This window comes from Microcebus murinus, chromosome 2, assembly GCF_040939455.1.
Source record: "Microcebus murinus isolate Inina chromosome 2, M.murinus_Inina_mat1.0, whole genome shotgun sequence".
Taxonomy (NCBI): Eukaryota; Metazoa; Chordata; class Mammalia; order Primates; family Cheirogaleidae; genus Microcebus; species Microcebus murinus.
In genome coordinates this window covers 99,304,734-99,319,158 of record NC_134105.1, presented here as the reverse complement: position 1 = coordinate 99,319,158, position 14,425 = coordinate 99,304,734, and the positions used below count along the sequence as shown (strand labels likewise).

The window sequence follows — 14,425 nt, the reverse complement described above, 5'->3', positions numbered from 1 at the left end:
CTCTCCCTTCTCCCCTCACTCCTAGTGAAGCCTTGGATCTTAAGAGGTGAAATGAGATCTAAGGAAAAGGATCAGGAAGCTAGCAAGGGATATGCTTCCAGTGTTTTTAACCCCTCATTTACTTGACTGATGAAGTTCTCTGTCCCCTTCTTTCCAAAAATCATTCATGTCTTGCCTTCACAACTCTTCTCTGGACCTGATCAGTGTTATTAAACCTAATCTGAGAAACTTAAGAGGAAAGAAGCACACAAAATAGGATGACTTGGGTAGGGCCTGTCATAGATAAGAACACGAGGGCTGGCAGCTCCAGAGGTGTTTAGGGAGACGGCGGTATAAACACAAGAATGTTTTTCTAAAAAAGTTGGGGCTTGATTAGTGTTGGAAGAAAGATTTGAGGAAGGAGAGGGAGAGGCTACAGGAAACCCTCGCTTGGCCGAAAGAGGAACTTGGACACATGTTTGGTTTTCCCCTTCATCCTACCCAGCTTGCATCACAAATCAGTTTCATTCTTAGTTCAGTTCTCCCGTGGGGCCAGCTGTCTCTAGTTCCCCTTGCTAGGCCCTCCTAGTCAAATAACCAAACCAGTCCCATCTATCTTAAGTTTGTATCTTTGAATGAATGTTGGGAAGGGAGTGGACCATTAAGGGAAAAAACACCTCAAATAAGAAAATCCAGGCAGCTTGATCTCCATCAGAGATTGCCATGAGTGCGAAGCCAGTGTCTGGCTGGGGAGACTTTAATTCCATACATCCTCCTCAAGGCTGGGGCAAGTTTCACTTCTCCTGTGTGCACGGAGGGTGGCACTGGCCTCCACATCCCTAGAACTAGAGTGGGCAGCTGAAATTTCACCCACAAATAAACCTGGACTGGGTGCAGTGGCTCATGCCTATAATCCCAGCACTATGGAAGGCTGAGGCAGGAGGATTGCTTGAACCCAGGAGTTTGAGACCCACCTGAACAACACAGTGAGACCCTGTCTGAACAAAAAATAATAACCGGCCGGGCGCGGTGGCTCATGCCTGTAATCCTAGCACTCTGGGAGGCCGAGGCGGGTGGATTGCTTGAGGTCAGGAGTTCGAAACCAGCCTGAGCAAGAGCGAGACCCCGTCTCTACTGTAAATAGAAAGAAATTAATTGGCCAACTAATATATATATAGAAAACATTAGCCGGGCATGGTGGTGCATGCCTGTAGTCCCAGCTGCTGGGGAGGCTGAGACAGGATTGGATTGCTTGAGCCTAAGAGTTTGAGGTTGCTGTAAGCTAGGTTGACGCCATGGCACTCACTCTAGCCTGGGCAACAAAGCGAGACTCTGTCTCAAAAAAAAAAAATAAATAAAATAACCTCCCTTTCCCCCAAAACCTGGACAGGGACATATGAGAAAACCTCCTCTCTTCCCTTTCCCTCTAAATTCAGAAGCCCACACACATACTTGGGAGCAGCAGCACTTTTCCCATCACACTGTAAGGTGGGTGGTGTGTGTGTGAAACGGTCAGACTGTGTCTTTGTTATCCTTTCTCTCTCTGTCCAGGTGGAAGCTTCTTTTTTTTTTCCCCCTGGTCTAGTTCTGTTGAGTAAAGGTGGAAGCTTCTAAATACTGCTCTAGGGGTCACCTCCTCAAATCTGAGGTGGGTAAGGAAAGCGGGGTTCGGAAAGAAGGGTGGAAGGGGTGTCAGGCATCAGCAAGAACAGTAGGTTTGTGTTTTGTTTTCTTTTTTTGTTGAGGTAAATAAAAAAGTTTTATCCTGCAACACTTGGAGATAAGAGTCTGTCCACCCCCCACAAGTTCCAGAACCTGTCCCCCTCCTTCACATCAAGCTCTTCCGGTACTGACTGTGTGGGGTGGTCTGTCTGAGGTGGGAGTCGGGGGTCTGCAGGTCCATCTGTCTGTACAGGTCTCTCAGCTCCCTGACTTCCTGCAGCACCCTCTTCGCCTGGCTCCAATTTGATGACGCCTCTCCCAGCAGCCGCTCTGTCTCCAACAGCAGCTGCTCTGACTCAGAGTCGGGTGGAGACCGAGGGGGGTCCTTGGCCTTTCGCTTCCCATCTCCCAGTCCCTGAACCTCTGCCAGCAGCTCCTGAGTCTTCTCCAGTTTCCTTGCTACCAGGTCCTGGATCCGGGACAGCTGCCCCGGGTGGGGTAGGATGGGGGTTGGGGGGTCCTCAGTACGCAGTTGGAGGGTGTGGGCTGGTGCAGCGTCCCGCTGAGACAAGATCTCCTCCAGGGAGGCACAGCGGCCTTTCTCTGTGGGGGTCAACTTCTTAGGTGCTTGGGGGGTATAGGTGGCCCCCTTGCCTGGCTTTTCCCAAGGCCGGGGAAGGCTGCTTGCTCGGTCTGAGGAGGGCTGGATACGGTCTGAGTCTGCTCTCCGCCGGCTGCTGGCCAGTTGGGCCACAGTCTTGTCCAGGTCAACCCGAAAGCTCTCAGCACAAGAGGTTGGTTCCTCAGGGGAAGGGTCTTCCTCTTGGATCAGGTCCAAGGTCAGCATCCCATCCGAGGTAGAGGTCGAAGCCTGGGGAGTAAAGGTGGGGAATGAAGGAAGTTAACTGACTGACAGAGAGATGTAAGTTGTGGTCATTTTGCTCTCAACACACCGTCCCTGAGCACGAAGCCCTCCACTCTTGACTGGGCCCTTCTACTTAATTTGCTATTTATTATTCCTTTGATAGTGATTTGAACTTTTCTTTTTTTTCTTTTTGCAATTGGATTTCTGCTTGTTTCCCATATTCCCCACTTTACTACATGCTTCCTGAGGAGCATCTTCGTCCTCTGTACGGAACATCACACTGGCTTTGCCAGCACAGGAGCTGCCCACAGCACAGTGACCATCCTCTCCTGTCTGCATCTCCTGAGCCACACAACTCAGCCCCCTCTGCTAGCTGGAACTCAGAACCCCTTGCCTTATAGTAAAACTTGTTCTCTTATTTTCAGAATACTAGAAAAAAAGATAAGCATTGTCAATGCCCCATAAGTAGTCATACATATGTTGTTTTAACCCTTTGCACTCGGACGTTGAGTGTGGATAATGTTGAGTGGATGAGAAAAAAGCAAGCGAGTGCAAAGGGTTAATGATTTCTTACAGGAATCCAACAAGGCAGGCAGGACTACTGCCCCATGTTACAGTTGGAGACATGCAGCTTCAGGGAACCACATGGGTAGTTAATTGCTATGTGAGGCTCCAGCTCAGGTTCTGTCTAACTCTCAAGCCTGTGTTCTTTCCACTATAGCTGACTGCCTCTCAGTCCCTGCACGCTTAGAGCTTGGCAGAATGAAAGAAGCCACAACTCTGTATGTTACAGGGGTTCATTGTGATTGTTCCTCCTCTGAATACCTGTGGTTACTCGACGCTGTTAGCCACAGGACAGTCAGCCACCAGATAGCAGCTTAGATCGTGTGGCACAGTATTCTTCTAATTTCACCTTCTTCTGGGTATAAGTCACTTTCTCAAAAAGATGATAAAATTATTGAGAGCAGAAAATTTTGAACTTATAATAGGTGCTGAATTAATATTTTTGAGTTAGATCAGGCAGGGGTGTGGGGTGGAAGGATTTCCCTAGCCTTTGACCTTGGCATCAAGGGAGGCTCCCACAAATGCCTCTGGTGGTAAACAGTACTGTCTGAGATGCACTGACACAGAATTGGCCCTTTGGCAATCTTTACTTTTTTATAGTTTTACATACCACGGCCATGAGGTGTCCCCTAGTTGGGGGGCGGCGGGAGTGCTGGATTTTTGCCCTGTCTCGAGTGGGGTGGGCGAGATAGCTGTCTTCCTCAACAGTGACCTGAAGAGATACACTGTGAGTCATGGGTGTTCTTCAGAGACCTCTGCCCCAACCCAGCAGCCCCCAAGACTTGAACATGACTGGACTGGGAAATAAACCCACCCCATTAATGGCTTCTGAGCAAATCCATGGGCAAAGGGATTTAAAGGACACGAAGGGGCTCCTTAAGCTGACCCAATACTACACTGGCTCATGTATCATGAAGCAGGGAAGAGAAGCTGTCAGAAGAGACCAGAAAGAAGGTAGAAGGAGAATAGGGTTTTCAAAAGGGAGATAACAAAGTAGAGCTGGTGGGGGCACATGCAGGGGGCCCTCCCGCACAACAGCCCTCCCTCTTTGGTGTATCACAGCCACTCCCTCTGTCCAGCACCATCTCCCCACAATGAGCCCCGACCTCATCCAGGATGCGGTTCTTGGCTCGGGTGATAGCGGAGTTGAGGGCACTGATCCACGATTCCTTCTCTTCTGGACTCACTGCCAGGAAGATCAGGTTGGGGGCCTGTGAGGGGAAGATTCTTGTTTCAGCCAGGGTTTTAGAGTTGGTGCCTCACCTTGACAGTGAAGAAATAAGAAATTATAATCTCATTCTCTCAGATCCAGCTCCTGGAAGGAGAGAGATTCTGCTTCCAGAGTCATCCATCACTTCAGGAAACCCAGTCTCTATTTCTGCAAAATGCATAGCTCAGGTTGTTTTAGAAATGACTAAGGAAGAACTAAGAAGAGTGTTGGTATTGGAAATAAGTAGAGGAAGTACGGTAGAGGAAGTACAATAAAGGACAGCATTAAAATAAAAATCTTTAAGTGTTTGAAGAAATAGAATGTGACAGGAATAGTTTCCCTGGGTTCCCCTAGACAAGAGGAAGTAGATTTAGAACTTCAACCAGCTATCAGGGTACAGAGACTAGTTATTTTCTCCCAAGTGATGTATGTGTGCACACGCGTGTGTGTGTGTGTATATATTTGTGTAAGAAATATATATATATATACACACACATATATATACATATATATATATATATATAGAGAGAGAGAGAGAGAGAGAGACAGAGAGAGAGACAGAGAGGAGAGATAGAGAAATAGATACAGATGGATATGATCTCTGTGGCCGAATAGGTTAAGGGCTGATCTGCCTAGAAGGCAGGCAATGGCCATAATATTTTCAGGTTAAATAATAAAAGCCAGCAGAAGAGCAATTCAGGGCCTTGAGCCAGGAGTGCTGAGAGACAGAACCTGAAGGGGAAGTTCTCCCCTGCCCCCTCCAACCCTGTCAATGTCCCAGTGGCCAGGGTGGCAGGAGATACATACCGTGTTACCTGGCTGTTTGCAGTGGGCAAGAGTAAACTTGCTATGATTTTTCTTACTCCTGCTCTTGGATTTCCGGAGCTCTTCACACTTCTCATAGTCACTCAGGTCAAATACCTCTTGAATATTTTTCTCATCTTTTACCTAGGGGAGGGTTGGGGGTAAGGTGAGGAGGATAAAATCACTTAGTCCTTCCCCACAAATTGTTAGTTTAGATCATCTTGGGAACTAGAAGAAGCCTGAGGAGAGGGAGGGAAGACATGATAGGAAAGGGCCACCCTACCCAAAGCCTACAAAGGCCTGACATGGGTGACAAGACTGGGGCAGCCCCCATGTCCTGACTCCTCAGATGGGTTCTGTTTAAACCCCTATCCTCATTCTCCTCAGCCAAGCTACCATTTCCAGAGCCCTGGGATGCCTCTCTTCACCCATGGCCCCTACTCTGTTCCTAAAGGACATAGCTTATGTTCTAAAAAGGCTCATGTCCTTAAAGGGACATGGTGAATAGGTTTATCCAATCATCCTGAAGCAAGAAAGCCCAAGACACCCTTGATGGTCTAGAGGAAGAAGACAAAGGCAGGGCCAGTATCAGAGGACATCTGGAAGGAGTGAAGGGGCTGCCTCTGGCCTCCCCAGTCACATGTAGTTCCTAGCACTCCTTACTTCCTACAACTGTGACAATCCAACTTAATCCTCCAGACATGAAAAGCCATTTAAATTATCCATCTATCTCTAGGCAAAGATGCACCTAGACTCTCCCTGGATGACTGAAACTTCAGACCTGGAATGTAGTCTTCCAGGGAGTACTCTGTTAACCTCTTTTCATTATTCCAGTTTGAGTACCTGAGTCCCTTTATTGCCAGGAAGCTCTTCCTTGTATCTAAGCTTAGCCCCTCCTGTGCAGTATTTGTCTTGCACTCTGCTTCTACCTTTAGCAGCTTCAAGCAACATTTGGCTCTTAATACTTTTGCTGAATGTCTAATCAGAGACCACTATTCTTTTTTTTTTTTTTTTTGAGAGAGTCTCGCTTTGTTGTCCAGGCTAGAGTGAGTGCCGTGGCGTCAGCCTAGCTCACAGCAACCTCAAACTCCTGGGCTCGAGCGATCCTTCTGCCTCAGCCTCCTGAGTAGCTGGGACTACAGGCATGTGCCACCATGCCCGGCTAATTTTTTTTTTTATATATATATCAGTTGGCCAATTAATTTCTATTTATAGTAGAGATGGGGTCTCGCTCTTGCTCAGGCTGGTTTTGAACTCCTGACCTTGAGCAATCCGCCCGCCTCGGCCTCCCAGAGAGCTAGGATTACAGGCGTGAGCCACCGCGCCCGGCCCAGAGACCACTATTCTAGTGACATCATCCAACTCCAACCAGCCTTTTCTAAGCATCAAAAAACAAATTCTTTTAACATTTCTTTAAAGTTCCATTTTAAACCTCTCAGAATTTTTTTTTTTCCTTTCCCCTAAGGTGGTCTTCTCTGTAGCTCTGGTACCGAGTAGATCTGTCTTGGGTTGCAAGGACCAAAGTTACAGAGGACAGACTTAGTTACTGGCCCTGGTGGAGTGGCCTGTTCACCCACTGCTATGTAAGCCTGGGGCTGGAATACCCCAGGAATGAGTTGGTCATGTTTCTCTGGGATAAGAAATGAAAACCACCAGCACTTGTCTTATAAGAACTAAATCAAACAAATAAGAGTAGCCTCATATCTTCTTTGGAAGACATCTACCCTCCCTGACTGGAATTATTTCACAGAAGAGCTCCTACCTCCAAAGCTCTGAAACAGGAATTGTGTGCATGGAGGTGTGACCTCATCCATCCCCCTAATTTCTGTCAGCCTTGAAGTGGGGAAGTAAGTGGTTCTCTCTCATTCCCCCCCACTCACCTAAGGTCCTGTGTCTGCTTGTCCTTCTGAAATGCTGCTGTACCCTGGGGCTGACGACAGATAGGACCAATGATAACACAACCCCATTCAGTTGCCTGACTGCTCATACATCTATCTACATTTGTTTCAGCAAGGGTTGGCTCCTCTGGGGCTCACCCTCTCCCCCAGGGCTCCCTGGCTTTGGGCTGGGAAGTGACCAGCGGCTTTGCAAGATTATGGGTGGAAATGGGACAAGGTGCTGGCAAGGCGTGTCTGAGAACAATTCCCAGAAACATGGGGCAGGGATGTAGGATGATGCATCATCCCTCCTCTCCCCCTCCTTTTCCAGAGTTGAGACTATCAGCAGAGTCCAGAAACCTTGGAGAGGAAAGTGCTGGGTGTGTGAATGTAGCCAGGGGAAGAGAGTAACTTGTTCTGTTTTCCTTAGGGGAAGGGAAGGGAGTTATTCTGGCTTGGACACATGCTGATAAGGAGTTCTGAGGAGAGGAGATATTGACAGAGGTTAGCTCTTGGTCGGGTGGGGGGAGGACATGGGAGGAGGCCAACAATAGGACAAGTATATTCTAGTGCCCAGGGAAGATGGACAATCCCAGGAGTCTTGTTCACCACTGTATTCTGTTCCCTCCCCCATCTAATTCCCAAAGTTTCATTATAATTTCCCATCTTTAAATTAACCCTTCTTTTCCCAATTCTTTATCCTTGCCCACAGAAAGGGATTTTTTCCATGCTTGCCAAAAGAGTTGCCCTGAACCCAGTTTCCTCTACCAGGGGCTCTCCCTATGGTCTAGCTTCTGCTCCTATACATCAACCCATGCTTGTAAGGTGCCTCTGCCCTCTCTGAGAAAGGGTGCCCTTTGAGAATGAGGAAAAGGATTAATAACAAACACAGAAGGAATTCCATGGTGGAGGCAGTTGTGGGAGACTCTACCTTTATGAGAGGAAGTAAAAAGCGACTGGTACAAATTCTGGGAGAGAGTTAGGTATTTTCTTGGATTAACAGTAAATTATAAACATTATACTCTGCATTTTTTCTTTTTAAATCTTGAATCTGTTGGCTGTGAAGCTTTTGGGAAGTGGGCAGGATAAAGGCTAGAGTCCTCTGTTAGCTTCACCTTCTCCCATGCCCTCTGTAGCATGGAAACTGGCTCTAAAGAAGAGAAAGAGCAATATGCTCAGTCCTCTCTTCCTGTGCCCTTCCCAGCAGGAGGCAGTTGGCTCTGTAACCAGTCAGATGCTCCTGACTCATAGGACACTAAACATCCTAAACATCCTAGGCTGAGGTCATTCCATCCTTTCCCCTGCCTCTGTACCCCTTCCTCCACAAAACACACTCTTCTGCCTGCAGACTCTGCTCTTTGGGCAAATACAAACAATAAAAAAATATCTTACTCCTTTCACCCTTTCACTGTTCTTATGTTTTCCCCTTTGACGTGTAGGAAGTTCTCCCTGATTGCTCACTATGGTTTCCTGCAATTATGAAGTTCAGGAAAGACAAGAGATACACTTTGACACTTGCCTTTTTTTATCTTAAACTAGAAAGCCAGAAAATTGTGAAGAAAACTTTCTGCAGGATTTGTGACTGAGCAGAGGAACCCTCAAAAACAAGTCCTCCCGAGTCCTCTCTCACCTCACTCCTAAGAGTCTCCATCACCAAGTTCCTAGCTTAGTGTAAACAGCTGGGTTTCAACATCCTTAAGAGGGATCACTTTGGCTATGGCACAGCTTAGCCCTTCCCCAGTTGCCTCAGTAGATGTTCTTTTCAGATGAGTACTTTCTCTTAGACTGCGTGTGTATCTGTTTCAATACCATAAAAGGATTTATTTACCTAACTATAATCTACTGAGTAAGAATGTCTACTGCAGAAAGCAGAAGGGGTTAGAACTTGGGGAAGACTTCCCTGTTAGCCCTGGGTGAGGGAAGATGGAATCGGGGAAGGGCCACCTTAAGGGGAACACAGGACAGTCTCCCAGGCTGTACTGACACAGTCACCAGGGACACAGTCACAGGGGTAGGGATTGGAATGACTTCTAACCCATGGAGGGGCAATTCCAGTTTCTCTATGTTACTATGTGTTACTGATCCCAAGCGTTGGGGGGAAAAGAGAGAAGAGTCTGGATTCAATGATCTGAGCTCAGGTTCCAAACCAGCATGAACTGTGGTTTCCGTGGTTAACTACAGAGCCAAAGCTATCCAGACATGCAGGGGTTCATAACTCCATTTTCCTCCCTTCTGATACAAATGGTGGGTGGGCAGGAAGGGGGTGGAACGTGAGCTCCACACCTTTTTAAAAAAGTCGAGTCAGGGTGGGGAACAGGGAGCATACTGGTAGGGACACTGGCTTCAGCAAAAATAATTATCTGCCACTCACAGATACTCTCCCCGAGGACACAGGCCACTGACCCTGGGCTGTATGCGTGTTTTCTACGATTCAGGGCGGATGCACTGCTGATATGACCTATGCATGTCCCTGCTACAGACAGGAAAACGGAGGCTAGCTCGGTTGAGGTGGGGGACAGGAAGGGGTGGAGAATGAATAGAGAGTTTCAGCAGCACCAGCAAAGAAAAAAAATCCTATATTCCAGAAGCCAAAGATAGGATAGGAGGCAGCAAGGGACACTCAGAACTTTTGGGACATCTTGGGAGGGGTTGTCATTGTTATCAGAAAGGTATCTGCAAAGGAAAAACACTAGATAAGAGGCAAACTCAACTTTAATTCTCACTCAGTTCTCCCCACTAAAGGGTGTCCTTTCTCTGCAGAAAAGAGGGGGTAGAGACTAATGGACCGCTGAACTTGCTGCTGGAGAAAATGGGGGGTGGATTTAGATGAGCCTCCTGTGGAGTGACAAAGTGTGGAATGTGAGAAAATCCGGATAGTTAGAGGCAAAGGACACCTACCTCCTTATCAGAGATGTAGAGCTGGTCCCCTTTCAGCACCACATAGCGGTTTTTCCAAATCTCCCTGAAAATCCCTTTCCCGCAGAATTTCCGGACCCAGCCGACCTTCTCAGGCGGTGCAGACTGATGGTTTCCATCCTGAGGCCCCTGCCCCAGGGGCAAGATAAGAACCAGACGATTAGGCGATTACAGCTTTTTCCTTCTCTCCATGTCTCTTACGGCCTCCTCAGTTCCCCTCTCTGCTCCGAAGGCTGGAGTGGGGGCCCAAGGTTCGGTCCCCACTTCTCAAAAGGTTTCCACTCGGAGGAACTCGCTCCCCCACCGCTCCCCTCCCCCCTCCCGAATAAACAACTGAAACGGGAGGAAGGGGCGCGGGCAGGGCCGGAGCGGAGAGGAGGCTCCGAGCATTGCCATCCAGGCCCCCTCCCCCAGCCCCTTCTCGCAGCGCCGGGACTAACGGCATCTATTTTATTTCTCATTGTCTCCTCGCCACCGCGGCGCGCGACGCAAGCGGCCGCCCGCCGCCCAGGGGAGGGGCGGGGTGCGGGTCAGGCAGAAACTAAGCCAAGTTAAAGCCCCCGACGCAAGTAAACAAACAAAAGCCCCCGCCGGTGCCTCGCCGCGGGGCCGGGCGTACCCGGCGGAGGGCCGAGGCTGAGGGCACCGGGCGGCCGGGGCGGGGGCGCAGCCGGGGCTCGGGGCTCGCGCCGGCCGCTCGCAGCCCCGACGGGGCCGGGGTCGTCGGAGCACCAAGTCCGCTGCGGTGGCAGGGCCGGCGGGCGCACTCACCCTCTTGGCGGAATTGTTCTTCTTCATCATGCCGGGTGGGCGCGGGCGCGGGGCAACCGGCCGAGGGGCGGCCCCGCGTCGGGGCCGAGGCCGCTCCGAGGGGGCGCCTTCCCAGCAGGAGGGTGTCGGAGATGCCCGGGCGCCGCCGCCGCTCCTCCCTCCCGCCCTCCCTCTCCCGGACGCTCCCCTTCTTTGTAGCTCCGGTTACACTAAAGGCCGGCCTCCCTCGCACTCGCACTCGCACACACACGCACGCCCGCTCCCCGCCCCTCGGCGCCCTCCATCCCGGCGCCCACGCGGCCCGGGCCCCCGAGCGCGCCCCCGCCGCCCGCCCGCCCGGCCCGGCGCGGCCGCTCCCCCGGCCCGGCGCGCTGTGGGCGGCCCAGCCCGCGCCCCGCAGCTCCATCCGCGGGCCGCTGACGTCGCGAGTTCAGAATAAAGGGCGAATCGCGGCGCCGCAGCTCGTGCGCTCCCCGCCCCCCCGCCTTTGTTTCTGACTCACCGAGGGTGAGGAAGACAGACCCAAACCCGGCCGCGGACGCCTGCCAGGGGGCAGCGACCCGAGCGCGGACGGACAGCCGGGGGCCAGGTGCCGCCGGAAAGGCGGGGCGGCCGGACCTGCCGCGAGACCCAGCGGAGCGGGCGGAGCGGATAATGGAGAGACACACCGACTCGTGAAGACCGGAGACCACCGAGATCCGGATCGTCTCCCTCCCACACCGCAAACACAAACAAGAGCGTGAGCTGGGAGGGCGCGCCACCCAGACCTGGCATCCGGAATTCGCGCTCCCTAGGTGGTAGAGTGGCCTGGGCAGGTCGAATGTTGGGGAAAAGTTTTATCCTTCGGAGGGTGTTGACAGGTTGGGGGATGGGATGGGAGAGAAGTTAATAATGTTAATACACATATCTTCCAGTTTACAAAGCCTCGGCCTTATTTGAGCCTCAGGAGAATAACCTTAAGTATGAGGTGGAGATTATGATCTCCATTGCACAGGGAGAAAAGTAAGGCTCGGAATGGCTGAGGGATTTGCAGACACACACTGTATAAAAATGTTGGTAGGAAGAGAATTCTCTGACTCCATAGCCATGATCCATTCTACCAAGTGCCTTAAATATAAGTTACAGGTGAGGCTTAAACTTCCTGCTACCTGGATATCTTTCCCTGATGCACTGACGTGTAGAAAGCCCAGACAGGATTTGCATCCATGCCCAGACTCTGGGAACCTCTGCTGATCCCTCCTACACTAGCTCTGCCTAAGAGCCTGCAAGCCACATCTTAGTAACTTCTTGTCTTTCAATACATATTTGATGGGAAGAAGGGAATCAGAGACCTAACTAAGTTGGGTACTGGTTTCATCGCCACCCTGTGGTTTGTGGTCAAGTTGTTGAATTTCGTTAGGCCTCTCTTCTTCCATGTATTAAATGGTGGAGGATGAACTGCCATTTCCATCAACAAGGAATATATAAGAGATGACCTGTGAAAGTCCTTTGAAGATTGTAAGTGTTGTCCTCCAGGGCTAATTATGAAATAATGTGTATAAGCTAATAAACACATTGCCTGACATATGGTAGGCACACAATAACCACAAAATGAATGAAAATCCCTGGCACAGAGGAGCAGGAAAAAGGAAAAACCCTTTTTCCAGAGATGTCTCAAGATAAAGTATTGGCTAAATTTGTGGTTTGAGGAGGATGTTTTGGCTTTTCCTGGTATCTGGCAAGTGGAGGAGCTCCTTCTCCACTTCCAGCCTGATCTTTCCTCCTAATCCAGTGATACTCCTCTCAACCTCTTTCCATTAACCACCCCAATTAATTCCACTATTTTAAACTGATACAGAAGTTTATCCTTTCAAAATGCTCTTATATATCATTTCTTTACATCTTTAGTGCCACCTTGTGAGGTTTAAAGAATAAGTATTAATATTTCCACTTGGAAAATGAAGAAACAGGGCATAGCAGATCAACTGATTTGCCATACAAGTTACTGGCTCAGTGGATTAGAAACCAGGTTTTCTGACTCGAGTCTCCTGTTTAGACTTTGTACACACACACACACACACACACACACACACACACACACACACACACACACACTTTTCCCTAAACAGCCGTCTCTACAAAAGAAAATGGATTCAGGTTTATGGGAAAAAAGTAATTCATCACTTGCCTTATCTTCCTCCTTTCCTAGTTTTTATTAGTCAACAAATGTTTGAGTGCCTCCTATATGCAAGGTACTGGGCTCCTTGTGTGCTGCATCAGATAGGAACTAAAGCTTTGTGAAACATCAGGCAGAGGAACTGATAAAAAATAAAAACCCTCCAAAGTAATTTTCAGATTCCAGAGCAGATGCATGTGGGCTGCAGAAACTTCCCTGCCTATCTGCTCCTTAAGATGTTACATAAATCTCTGGCGTCCGTTCTCTCTCTCTCTGTCTCTCTCTGTACTGCTTCATCCTATGATCCTGCCCCTGCCTTCCCTCACCTTTTGTCCCTTTGTCCTGTCACTCACCCCTCTTTCCACTTCCCCTGGCCTGTTCTTCAAGCTGATTTCACTGTCACTAGGTGAACTTCATTGCACCTGAACAGGGATCTATGTGGGACTGTTTTCCAAGGACCAATGCTTAAGTGAGAAGTCTGAGTAAGAACTTATGGGTTCCTTTACACATTTTTATAGCACTGTCTCAGTGAGCTTGACGCTACCACACACACAAACCACAAAAATAACTCTCCAGCTAATTTATGTCTTTGGTGGAGATAAGACACTGGGAGGACCTCATTCTGGGGTTACTTCCCTAACTACATCCATGAATAAGACACCACTGCCAGTAGCTTTATTCTTCAACTGAATATTTTATAACTACTTAAGAGAGAGAAGGGAGCTATAAGAGATAAAAACTTGTGAATTGCTGCTGGCAAGTTTACTAGGTGGAAACTGTTATTCAAACAGTTGATTAAAAACAAATATCCTTGGCTTTTGTAGAGTAAACAGGACATAGAGGTTTTGAGTAGGGCATTTCAGTCCATGGGGGAGAGGATTATTAAAAGTATACAAGACCTTAATTAAATGATGTTTTTAAAGGTGACAAAATAGAGGGCCAGTAATAATGGAATCAACTCTGTAAATCTTACATTAAAATATGAGCCTTTGATTCTTTATAAGGAAATGCCAACTCTGGCATCAAACACCCTGAGGGTAGGGCTCATTTCTTAGACTTCTTGATATTGTTAGCTGAGTAAGCACAATGGAAGCAGGTAAATAATGTGGAGAATGATATAAGAAAGGTCTGTTTTTGTTCTTTTTATCCATGGAGTTATCTTGCCAATAGGAAGGGAAGCCCAGGTAGTCCTGCTTGGAGGGAGGAGATTTCTGTTTACTTGAAAACATGATATAACTTGTAAAATGCTGCCTCCCCAAGTATAGGCTGTCTCAAAGACTTATAAAAAATGAAGAGTTAAAAAAAAATGTACCCAAAGGGACCCACGAAAGCGCGCACACACACAAATAAATAAATAAAAAAAGAAAAGAAAAGAACTTGGATCTTAAGCTGTAATACGGACAGAAGCTTTAGGCTTCACGTGAATATGAGCAAAGAAACAGCAGCTGAGAGCTGGGAGGAGTGGAGAAAAGGGAGATGGGCAGGATGACCTTTCAGCTCTTCCCTCTATTCTTGAACTGCTGATTAGTGCAGTGGGAGGCTTGACAAGAATCCAATCATTTTGCACAGTGATTCTGTACCCCCAACTTGGAAACAGCAGTCAATATTATTCACTATTATTG

General features: G+C 48.7%; 1 protein-coding gene across 4 annotated transcripts; it reads right to left on the bottom strand.

The window, feature by feature from the left end:
- Positions 1–1,695: 1,695 nt before the first annotated feature.
- On the bottom strand, positions 1,696–11,323 carry PLEKHO1 (pleckstrin homology domain containing O1). 4 transcript variants are annotated; one of them, XM_076000077.1, is made up of 6 exons: positions 11,151–11,323; positions 9,860–10,006; positions 5,088–5,228; positions 4,177–4,281; positions 3,681–3,782; positions 1,696–2,512 (listed from the first exon to the last, which is right to left on the bottom strand). In XM_076000077.1, exons 5-6 carry the CDS (start codon positions 3,687–3,689, stop codon positions 1,808–1,810), a joined length of 714 nt encoding a protein of 237 aa, XP_075856192.1. In that variant the 5' UTR covers positions 3,690–3,782; positions 4,177–4,281; positions 5,088–5,228; positions 9,860–10,006; positions 11,151–11,323; the 3' UTR covers positions 1,696–1,807. The 4 variants fall into 4 exon arrangements, with proteins under 4 accessions (XP_075856192.1, XP_012609576.3, XP_075856191.1 ...); XM_012754122.3 differs by lacking the exon at positions 11,151–11,323 and adding an exon at positions 10,649–11,025; XM_076000076.1 differs by lacking the exons at positions 3,681–3,782; positions 11,151–11,323 and adding an exon at positions 10,649–11,025.
- Positions 11,324–14,425: the final 3,102 nt, after the last annotated feature.